Raw genomic sequence first — 12185 nt, forward strand, 5'->3', positions numbered from 1 at the left:
GGTGCCTGCCCCACAGAGAGGCCATAAAACGGGGACCCAGAGATTCCACGGCCCAAGGCAGCCCCCCAAGAGGCCAGCCTCACCCAAGATCAGCCCAGATTGGCCATCAAACCCAGCCTGGGTGGAAGGAGCTGCCTGCACATGGGGGCACAGACAAGACTGCCACGGCCCACAGGCTGGTCTCACCAAGCCTGGGAAGACACCTGGGAAGACAGGGCACCTGCATGGTCATGCCAGGCAAGAGTGAAAAGCAAAAACCTATTTGAAGTGGCACTTTTGTTTTACTGCCTCCAGATTCCAAAAGCTACATAAACGTTAGGATTTGTCACCTATGAACACCAAGCTATTTCTATGGGGCACCTTTTAGTGTTGGCCTCGTGTCCATTTGTAATTTAAACAAATACACTAAAAGAGGGCACTCTTGTTGGCTTTGCAACAAAATAATTTTTCCCAAGAGCTGATCAGAACTTATTTTGACCCAGGAAGACTTAAGAATGGTGAGGTTTGATTGTGCAAAACCAATTTAACAAGTGGCTCTGAGTTTTGATGAGGTGGCTGGTAGTCATTGCTACTTAGACACAGAGACAGAGAGCATGTGCAAGTGAGAGACAGAGTGTGGGCACATGAGACAGAGACAGAGAGGTGAGTGCATGAGAGAGAGTGTACAGACCAGTTTCAAGTAGAGTGACTCTAACCATGTATGTGACATTTTAAATTTCTAAAGTGAATGTGTTTATTTGTATAATAAAAATTATTTTTAAACATCCCTTTTAACCTATTGACAAATTGTGTTCTCACGGTCACAGATGCTGGCCCAGGCTTGAGCCTGATCTGGTTAGCTGATGGGCAGCTAAGAGAAAACAGAGTGGGGAGTCGAAACATATGATATTTGCTGCACCTTCCAATATATGAAAGTGTGTGTGCGCCCATCTTGCTATCTAAGACCAGGTCCCCTCCAGTGATGTGTGTGCTGCCTGCGTCTACATTAGTTCATCTTTATGAAGCACAGTGTGGTCCAGCCAGCCCCAGGCACTGCGGCCAGAGGGATGGCTTTCTGTTCTGACCCACTGCAAGGTGCAGAAGAGCACGTGCAGGGTGCTGTGGGCTACAGATCAGAGGGAGACACAGGGGTGCCCACGTGTGCCCACGCGCCTGTGCACATGCACCTGTGTGGGTATATTCTATGTGCACACGTGTATGTATGTATACATATGCGTGTTGAGCGTGCGTGTGGTAGGCTGCAGGTATAGGTTACGTCTGGAAGTTATCATCTCTGGAAGTTAAAGTTAAAAGACTTAAAACATCAGTGACCTCCAGGGAGGACAATTAACTGGCTTCTGCTGTATACCCTCTTGGATTTTCTGAATTTTATAAAATGTGACTAAATGTAGTCTACTTTAGAGAAATTATGGTAAATAGGTAAAACTTTTTGAGAAGTATGGCCGCTACGTGAAGCACACCCATTCTTAGTCAGTCAGGGAGGGGATCTGTCTGCAGACGGAACGCCCACCCTAAACTCATCTGTTGATTCACATCTATGCAACGGGTCGAGCCTGTGTCACAACATCTTACCACAGCAGAGCATTTTCTAGGTCACAGACTGTATCTGTTCAAAGTTCAACAAAAGGAGATTTCTTAATTCCTGTCCTAGAAATTTTTCAACTAAAAGTTATGTTTTCAGAGTGTGTAGTGGTATGTCAGGCGTGGAAAGCCTTTTCCTGCAAAAACTTTATGCTCTTGAACTAATTTTTTGGTTTATCAGAAAATGGAGTGATGATGTAGCGATTCTGTTCTCCAAAGCAAACTTGAGCAGGTAGGAGAGAAGTAAACAGTAGGCAACCTATCTCAAAGTGATGGCCAGCCAGCCGATGGTTTGAATTCAAACAGCCTGCTCTGAAGAATGTTTAGCTATTTTACTGATAAAGAAAGGATGTAACTATTAAATAGATTACACAGACTATTTTGGTCTTTCCACACAAACAACCTGAAATAGTGGCTTGGGCAGGTGGCTCAGCTCTCCATGCTTATTCACGGAACAGACAGAAAAGGCTACATCCCCCATCCTCAGCTCACGGCTAAATTTTTAGGATACTGAGGACTTCCACTTAGACATGGAGAAGACACAGGATTCTTCATTCCAGTGGTCTGAGATGAAGCCAGCTACAAAGTGACTCCCACCAATCCATCAGTGACACTCTCTGGGAAACACACTAAAGGTCTCAAAGGTTCAGTACCAGAAGGGAGATAACCTTGGGGACGGACAGTCCGAGCAGCAAAAGTCACAACCAAGACCATGGCATGACTAGAGGCTGCAGCCACTGGCAGCCCCAGGACCACAGCATGTGGCACAGACGCCTCCACTGGTCAGTGACTCCAGGCCTGAGGTCCAGCCCTCAGGTCCCCTGTGAGGCTGGGACTGATATATTCCAGACGGGATAAGTAGCTGAACTTAAACAAGCTCTATCCCTGCTGGCTCGGGGGGCACAGGAGGTTCTGGGTCTCCCTGGATATTTGTCCCCCACCTGTCCTGAGAAGCTGGACTTCAGGGAGACTTAAACCCCTCTGGGAACAGATCTCTTTGCAACGTGGGGATGCTTCCAGTGCCCTCCCTGGAAGAATGTTTGCCCACACCAATCATTCATACCCACGGGGTGGGCTAAGGGGAGGGCGGCAGGGCAGGGGGGCCCTGGGGAGGGCAGCACTCACAGGCCAGGGAGGTGGCACTGGCCGGCAGCGCCGGGGTGAGGAGGTGCTGGTCGGCCTCGGGCTCCTCCAGCTCTGGCGGCCCAGCCTGAGAGTGGTAGGTCACCTGGACCTGCAGGGGTGTGGGTGGGCCCCTGGCCTTGTCAGGGCTGCCGGGGTCCCGCTGCTCCTGGGGCTGCAGCGCTGGCCAGATCCTCTTCCGCCGCCACTGGATCAATGCCACGCGGTCACGGATGGACTTGGCCACGATCTTCACATCGCTCTCATGGAAAAATCCCGACTCAATCTGCAAAGGAAATCACCGTGTCACTACTGGGATCGGCCCCACCCACATGCCCCACTACCAGGCAACCCTGCCGTATGCACTGCCGCCTCCTGCTCGTGGGGTCTCTGCCCAAAGTCCCCTCCTCGGGTCCCTCACCCCCACCACCAAGCCCGCTCCTCTCGTGGACACTCTCGTCATCCCATAAGTAAATATCCTCCCGCCATCGACTGTATATCCACAGGGAGAGTGACCATCTAAACCTACACTGACCCGGCTCCTGGCGGCGACAACACAGCAGATGCTCGTAACCATGGGCTGGATGTGTGAGGGGGCAGGGAAGATCCTAATCTGCCTCTGGCAGGGCCAAAACTCAGAGTAGCCCCTCACTGGCTGGGCCCCAGGGCTTTCACGGAGCCCCTTGCTCAGGCTGGCCGAGGGCGGGAAAGTGGTCCTGGCTGCATCTGTGTGCTCAGGGACAGGGACAAGTAGCCTCAACCAGTCCTCAGTGCTGTCCTGGACATCCTCTGAGAAGTCACAGAGGCTGGGGGAAGGAGGCACGTTTAGTAACAAGAGACCAGAAAGGTGTGTACCCATGCCTAGCAAAATTCTGAACCCACTTTTCCCAACGGAGCATTTGAGAGCATTTGAGAGCATTTGAGAGCATGTGTAAATGAATCAAGGATCTCCAGGAAACATCAGAGTGCTCTCTGAGAATATTTACGGCAAAACCACAAAACAGCGGAAGCCAGGCTCCTCACCGTCACTGTGGGATTCCCCACGTGAAACAGGAGAAAACCAGAGAACAAACCTTGTGGCGCTGGAATCATGTGAACTCATGGTTTTCAAAGTACAACACACACAAATATGCCAGATGTAGACGTGAGTGTGTACGTTTATGGTGTAGCATGTGCTTCTGAACTGAGTGGGCCCAGGCCAACGACCGGAGCTTGGCCGCTGTGAGAGTGGGTTCAGGCTTGCAGGGAAAGGGCGAGGGGAGCTGGACATCTCACTGTGCCTGAAATCAAGGACATGCTCAGAAAATGACAGACATGCAGGACAACATGGAAGCTAGCACCCAGGGCCTCCCACTGGTTGAATCTGGGGCATTCTGAGCACCAAAATAAACAGTGATGTATGATGGTTTGAAGGACGTGTCTACAAATGCACACAGGAGAAACGAAAGTGATCTGTGGTGGCAGAAGTGATGGGTTTGCTGCCAGCGTGAGGGTACACAAAGGGGGCCCACATACAGGCAGTCTCTGTCTCTCTGTCTCTCAATCTATCTCTCAGCCTCTGTCTCTCTGTGTGTCTCCCTCTGTCTCTGTCTCTATCTCTCTGTCTCTCCCTCTGTGTCTCTGTCTCTCTCCCTCCTGTGGATCACCTGCTCCCATGAAGCCATGTCATGAGCTGCCCTATGAATGTCCCACCTGGCTGGGAACTGAGTGTCCCGCCACCAGTCAGGTGAGCAAGCAGACACAAACCCTCGGCCCTGGCAGACACACTGGCTACACCTCATGAGGAGCCCTGAGCCAGAAGCACCTGCTAAGCTACTCCCGGATACCTGACCTCGGAGACTGCGCAAGACCATAAGTGTGTACAGGCCTGTGTTTGGGGTAATTTGTTGGCAGCGATAGGTAACTCACCAATGGAGCATACAACCTACTGAATAAAAGAGAAACTGTGAGTGCACACAGATATAAACAAACGGCAAGCCTGGTGAAAATGGAATATTTACGTAGTTTCAAGGTACCTCCCCACAAAATAGTTATTAATTATAACTGCACATGGACACCCCTGGCAGAAACCCTCAACCACGTGATCTCAGGGAGTGTCCTCAGTGGGCTGACCGTGGTGAGCGACCCTGATCTGCGCTCTTGCCATGAAGGCATCACTGGACAACTCGGACCCTGGATGGGGCTGGGTTGCTCTCCCAGTTCTGACAGCAGAGGTGGCTGTTAGGAAAGTCCCTGTCTGTGGGAAACAGGCACGGGTCTGGCCAAAAGAAGTCACCTTGAACAGTTCTGTTCCACACTTGCAACTTTTCTATAAGTTTGTGATTATTTCAAAAGACTCATTTCAGAAGACAACTCCATTTGACAGAATGAACTGTGCTGAAATCCTGCAGACATCCACCCTGAGGCCCCCGCCAGGCTCAGACCAGGACGGGGAGGTGTGAGCAGGGCTGGGCACGTGGCCAGGACTTGCTGAAGAGGCTGAGCCAGGGTTCAGCACCCATCCTCAGTGCCACCCCCACGTGGCTGACCTGACCAGAGGCCGCTGGAAAGAAAGCAGCCCACAGACACGCTTGCCTGCCATTTCTATTTTCTGCCCATGACCCATTTTCCCTTCCATCTCCATTTTCACAGTCACCCCCCAGTGATCCTCTCCAAGGTGTTTCTTCTATTTTTTCCCAAACAGCAGAGAATTTGGCCACACTGGAACATCCTATTATCTGGAGGCTGTGTAGGAGAAGGGCTGGCACCACAAACACGAGAATCCCTGGGCTAGGCTACAAGTTCCCTCCCCTCCCACCCTGGGGGTCTACACGAGGGGTCACTTCCAGATCAGAGCCAGCCCAGGTCCCCAAAGAGCCCACCCTTCTCTGAGCCCTGGGGGCATCTTTGCTCTGATCCACATTCACACAGGCCTCCCCAATGCATCCCCCACCCACGACCGGTACCCTCCCCACGCCCCCTGCTGGGGGGAGATTGTAGAGGGAGAAGAGAAAGCTATCCCATGGGCCTGCCTCCCACCCCCAGGTAGCCTCAGGAAGACAGCCTCATCATCTTCACCACTCAACAGTCAATAAGCTCAGGTATTAACAACAGGGCAGCCCAGACCAGGTGCCAAGTCCTAGAACTGGCAGTGCAGTGACACCCCTATGCTTTCAAAGCACTTCCTTTGTAAGGTTACCATCTGTTTATGATAACCAACACTGGTGTTTCATTCGTAGTCATCTCCTCTTTAAATTACTTTAAGTTTTGAAGAAGTGTGTGTGTTGAGTTAAAGCCATCAGCAAGTGAACACCCAGCTGAGCAACCTGGGAGCTGCGAGCTCTGAAACTCTGCCCAGCTGGGGCTTCTTCGGAGTCCTAACACCTGACCCAGGGACAGCCCAGGAGAGGCCCAGGCAGCTGCCATCAGGACCCCAGGGAGAAGGAGAGCCCCAGACCCCAGGGTTGGTTCTGGTATTTACGGATGGGTGGGAAGGGGAGGGGAGTAGAGGGAAAGTTAGACCCTGGCCAACGGCTGCAGGACCAGCACTGAACCTGCAAGGACCAGCCAGGAGCCATGTCTCGCCAGGGTTCAGGAGCAGCAGTAACAACCGGGGCACTCACACAGGTGGAAGACCCCGCTGTGTGAATGTGGCCACTTTCATCACAGGCACTCCAGGGCTCTGGGCTCATTCTGTTTCTTAAGCAGAGTGTCGGGTATGTGTTGTTTTTCTATTATTCCTTGACTGAACACAGTGATGTACCTTCTTCTGCAAGGATGCCATACAGCACAGAGGATGTTCCCCATAAGAAGGCGCTTTTAAAGGAGACAGAGGAGAGGGAAGGGGGAGGCGCCAGGCCCAGGGCTTGCACTGTGAGCTCTTGGAGACACCTCCCACCCGTGAGTCCAGTCAGGTGCCAGGGACTTGGTGAGGACCAGGCCGTGGCTACAGGCACAGGCATGTACGCAAGGACCTGGGGGCTGGGCAGCATCTGTGCTGCGGCCAGGGGCCAAGGTATTTTCTATGTTGAGGCAGAGAAGGGATGAGTCCTCTCAGGAGGGTGGGCAGGTCCTGGGAAGGGGCCCAGGCCACGTTTGGGCACCACTGTCTTATAACTGAAGAGTGTCTGGAACAGAACCAAGAACAGAGCTGGAGCTGAAGGAGGTACCTGGTCCAGCTGAGACGCAGATGGCACCGGCTGTCTGGGTCCCAGATGCCTCCAGGACAGGTCACCATGTGGAAACTGTGTGCCCTGTCATTCTCATGCCAACACTATGCAATGCTCATGGTGGAACGAGAACACTGCTCTCCACCTGTGCTTCCTGAGGTGCCTGCACCTCGACAGACACACCCCCTCAAGGCTGTCCAGGGACCCACCTCATCTCCATGCAAGCCTAGCCAACCCCCCCGAGGCCTCCCTCTGCTCCTCCTGCCCCCGGGACACCTGGAGCTGCTAGCCAGGTACCCCCAGTCCCCGCGGTCCCTCCAGGACACTTTCCATATGCAACCCACCTTCCTGAACCTCAGCTCACAGGATACCAGCCTGCACATCACCTTGATCGTTACTTATGTTTTTGCTTTAAACTTCAGCAGAAAGCATGGAGAGACCACAGTGTCGCAGTATGGAAAAACAGAGATCCTGAATTATAGGACTGATGGGCTGGTAATTCTCTTTTTTTTTCTTTTTTAATTTTTTTAATGTGGAGTCTAAAAAAATAATACAAATGAATCTATATACAAAACAGAAATAGACTCACAGACATAGGTTACCAAAGGGGAAAGGGAGGGGGAGGGACAAATTAGGACGATAGGATTAACAGATACAAACTACTATACTAAAATAGATGAACTGGTAATCATCTTAATGCAACTCTCAACAAATATGTAGCAATTCAACAGTGCGCACTATGCAAGGTCATAGAAAGATCCTCCCAGAAGCACAGAGCTAAATGATACTGTTAAATCCGATTACAGCAGAGGTGTCTGTTTCTAGGCCCAGGAATGTGACCAGCAGCTGAGAAGGAGTCCTGACACGGGCTCCGTTTCATTAGCAGGGCGTCACACCTACCACACATGCCATCAGGGGCACAGGCTGCTGTTCAGTGGAAGGCAGGGTCCTGACTGGCCGTGCATCTCCCACTCCTGTCCTTGCCCTAACTTGCTGCAACCACCTAAACCAAGTTCCATGGACCCCTCACCTGACACATGCCCAGTCCCCTGAATTCCCCTTGGTCCGTGGCTCCCACACCTTACATGGCATGGCCAGCCTCAATTTCCTTATCTGAGCAGAGCCTCACTGAGCAGTGGTCAGCACAGCCTGGCCCCACAGATACGCTCCCCACAGGAGCCTGTGCAGGCAACCTCCCCTCCACTTCTTGTAGCCCACCTTCCAGGGCCATGCTGGGGTCTTTCCCTATCAAACTACCAGTGGCATTTTTCACAGAACTAGAACAACATAATTTAAAATTTTTTATGTAACCACGAAAGACCCCGAATAGCCAAAATAATCTTGAGAAAGGAGAACAGAGCAGGACGAATCATGTTCCCTGACTTCAGACTATACTACAAAGCCACAGTAATCAAAACAGTACGGTACTGGCACAAAAACAGACACATAGATCAATGGAACTGGAAAGAAAGCCCAGAAATAGACCCATACACTTATGGTCAATTAATCTACCACAAAGGAGGCAAGTATATACATTTGAGAAAAGACAGTTTCTTCAATAATTGGTGCTGGGAAAACTGGACAGCTACATGTAAAAGAATGAAATTAGAACATTCTCTAACATCATATACAAAAATAAACTCAAAATGGATTAAAGACCTCAATGCAAGACTAGATATTATCAAACTCCTAGAGGAAAACATAGGCAGAACACTCGCGGCAATATTTTTTTGAATTGGTCTCCTAGAGTAATGGAAATAAAAGCAAAAATAAACAAATGGAACCTAACTAAACTTAAAAGCTTCTGCACAGAGTGACGGAAACTATAAACAAAACAACAAGACAACCTACAGAATGGGAGAAAATATTTGCAAATGATGCAACCAAAAAGGGATTAACTTCCCAAATATACAAACAGCTCATATAGCTCAATACCAAAAAAAAACAAACAACCCAATCAAAAAAATGGGCAGAAGACCTAAGCAGACATTTCTCCAAAGAAGACATACAGATGGCCAACAGGTACATGAAAAGATGTCCAACATGACTAATTATTTGAGAAATGCAAATCAAAACTACAATGAGGTATGACCTCACACTTGTCAGAATGGCAATCATCAAAAAGTCTACAAATAATAAATGTTGGCAAGGGTGTGGAGAAAAGGGAACCCTCCTACACTGTTGGGGGGAATGTAAATTGGTGCAGCCACTGTGGAGAACAGTATAGAGGTTCCTTAAAAAACAGAGTTACCATATGATCCAGCAATCCCACTTCTAGGCATTACCCAGAAAAGACAAAAGCTCTATTTCAAAAAAAAAAAATACATGCACCCTAATGTTCATAGCAGCACTATTTACAACAGCCAAGGCATGGAAACAACCTAAATGTCCACTGACAATTGAATGGATAAAAACGATGTGGTACTGTATATACATAAAGGAATATTACTTAAATAAAATAAAGGAATATTAGCCATAAAAAAGAATGAAATGATGTCATTTGCAGCAACCTGGTTGGACCTAGAGATTATCATACTAAGTGAAGTAAAGTCAGAGAAAGGAAAATATCATACAATATCACTTATATGTGAGATCTTAAAAAATGATACAAACGAACTATTCACAAAACAAAAATAGACTCACAGACATAGAAAACAAACTTACGGTTACCAAAGAGGAAAGAGTTGGGAGGAGGATAAATTAGGAGTTTGGGAATAACAGATACACACTGCTATATATAAAATAGATAAACAATAGGACCTACTGTATAGCACAGGGAACTATATTCAATATACTGTAATAACCTATATTAGAAAAGAACCTAAAAAAGAACACACACACACACACACACGTATACATGTATATACACATATAAACAACTGAATCACTTTGCTGTATACCTGAACATTGTAAATCAACCATACCTCAATTTATAAAAATATATTTTATTGTATTAATTTTTTAAAAAACCTACTGGGGTCCAGGGAATCCACTTGTAAAGACTCCATCAGCCATACCCTTGTGACTTACTACATTTTTGATAGATGTGCTATTTTCAGTGACACATTTATTTTAAAAAAGAGAAAAAAAGGGCATGCATTTCTGTGGTTATGACAGGCACAGCCAAGCACTTACTCTCCTGCAACAAGCATGCATATTTTTACTCTTGCTCAGATTTTCCAGTCAAAATCAGTGTCTTATTTCTCACGGATACTTCTTTCCCTCTGTGATACAAAACATCTCTATTCTCCTGCTCTCACCAGGCCCTCCAGACCACAATGCTCCACAGAAACAAAGTGAAATAAAGATCAAACCCAAAGGCCTACACCTGCACAAAGTTAGCAAGAATCTGGTCAAAACAGGGCTCTTCCTGATATGCTAAAGTCCCCAGGGATCTCTCCGACCAGTCCAAGATATCCTTTCACTGCACCATTTCCAAGGTGATGTCCTACATCTGTGCAGCAGGGTGATTCAGACCTATGTCCTTCACAGCTGCACTCGACCAACAGGGATCCTTGTTCCCAGAACTGCCCACCCACTGCAGGACCACACTCCCTTTCTGACTTCATTCTAATCTTTGGAAACCACACGCTTTCAAGGAACGCACCCAGATTTGCCAAGGAACAAGCACACATTACCATTTCCTGCGCCACGTCATCCGGTGTCTCCCTCTCCAGGTCAAAGGTGAATTCTATGGCCCCATTGTCCTTGGGCTTGCCCTTCAGTTTCTTGGGGTCCTCAACCCAGAGCCGCAGGGCGATGGTGGACTTCCTGCCATGGTCCTCCTCGGCCAGCTCCACCCTCACACCTGTGTCCTCCGCGAAGAAGGCGTGGCTGAGAAGGTCCTTGATCTCGTACCTGGGGAGGGGATGGCTGTCAGGCAGGACAAAGGCACACTTGCTGAGGGGGTCCTGGACATGGGGTGCAGGGGCCACGACCAGCCCAGTTCCCTCTAGAAAGTCCTCTGACTGTACTACCCACTGGGCAGTCTCTGCCCTCGCGGGCAGCACAAAACAGTACATCTCCATTCCTTAACTCCCAGGGGAAGAGAAAAAACCTACTACTGAAGACATCTAACTGCATAATACGTAAGCCTTCTTTTTTTCTCTCATTATAAAAATTAAACATCCCCACTTTTAAGAGACTTGGGTAATTCGGAAAAGAATGTTTAAATCAGGCTCTGCACTGTGTAGTCAAAGCCTGCTGAGGTGCTAGGGAGCTCTCAGTTGTCACAGGATACCTGGCTCCAGGTAAAACTGAACTGGACCCAGAAGAGGGAGGCCCCCACCTCCCCAGCTCACCACCTGAGGGACCCTGGCCTCAAGGAAGCAGGGACATTTTCAGAGGCTCCTCAGCACGGTAATGGGGGGTGGGTGTTGCCATGCTAACCACTCTGCCGCCCAAATCCACATCCCTAAATGCTCGTCTAGTTCCCGTCTCTGGCACAAACAGATCCCTGTTTTGTCCTGGGACCGGCTTCCTCCCAGCATCCTGTCTGTGGTCACCGTGGCCTTCGAGTTCCAGTGGCTCATCCCTGATTGCTGCTGAAGACAACACATCCCACATGCCGCCCAGACAGCCACCATGAATGAACGGGGGAGAGTAGGGTGAGCAACCCTCAGGGAGGGTGACAAATGCCTGTGGGGACCCTGGGGAAGGTCAGGAGTTAGGGCCCCTGGGGGTGCAGAGGTCACAGCCCTGGGGGCTCTGTCTGTCCTGGTTTGGGAGGTGGTCTCTGTACTTTTCTGATGTGATATACTTTTCACAGTCGTTTAGTATTTTTGTTTAAAAAACAAAACACAATAACCTGCGGGGGGGCAAGAGAGAAGGCCTGGGGATCAGGACAGGGCCCCAACATGAGAGATGACAGAAAAGGACAGTGATCAATGCTAGGCACAGAAATGGGGGAGAGGGCATGAGCTGGGTGTGCAGGGGCAGGCAGGGCACATGAGGAAGTGAGGAAGAGGTATGTGGGGAGAGGAGGAGGAATGGGGAGGTGGTGAATGGGCAGGAGAAGAAGGGCAGGAGGGAGAAGGAAGAGAGAGGGAGGAGGGAGGGAGATGGGAGAAAGGAGGGGATAGGGAAAGAAGGGCCAGAAGAGAAGAAGGAAGGAAAGAAAAGGGAGGGATGGAGGGATGGGGAAGGAGGGAGGGAAGGAAGGAAGGAAGATAGGATGGAGTGGGGAAGAGAGAGAGGAGGGAGGGAAGAAAGGAAGGAGAAAGAGAGAGGGAGGAAGGAAGGATTGGGGAGGAGAGAAGAAGGAGGAAGGAAGGATTGGGGAGGAGAGAAGAGGGAGGAAGGGGGTAGGGAGGGAAAAAGGGAAAGAGGGAGGAG

At 49.6% G+C, this 12185-nt stretch overlaps 1 protein-coding gene across 1 annotated transcript in view; it reads right to left on the bottom strand.

The window, feature by feature from the left end:
• The window catches only part of WNK2 (WNK lysine deficient protein kinase 2), a 151721-nt gene that overhangs the window by 90798 nt on the left and 48738 nt on the right, over positions 1-12185 (bottom strand). Inside the window, exons 7-8 of the mRNA XM_024741334.1 lie at positions 10490-10709; positions 2707-2989 (exon numbers count right to left, since the gene is read on the bottom strand). Coding sequence (XP_024597102.1) covers positions 2707-2989; positions 10490-10709 — 503 coding nt within the window. The remainder of the gene's footprint in view (positions 1-2706; positions 2990-10489; positions 10710-12185) is intronic.

This window comes from Neophocaena asiaeorientalis, unplaced genomic scaffold (assembly GCF_003031525.2).
Source record: "Neophocaena asiaeorientalis asiaeorientalis breed wild unplaced genomic scaffold, Neophocaena_asiaeorientalis_V1.1 scaffold558, whole genome shotgun sequence".
Taxonomy (NCBI): Eukaryota; Metazoa; Chordata; class Mammalia; order Artiodactyla; family Phocoenidae; genus Neophocaena; species Neophocaena asiaeorientalis.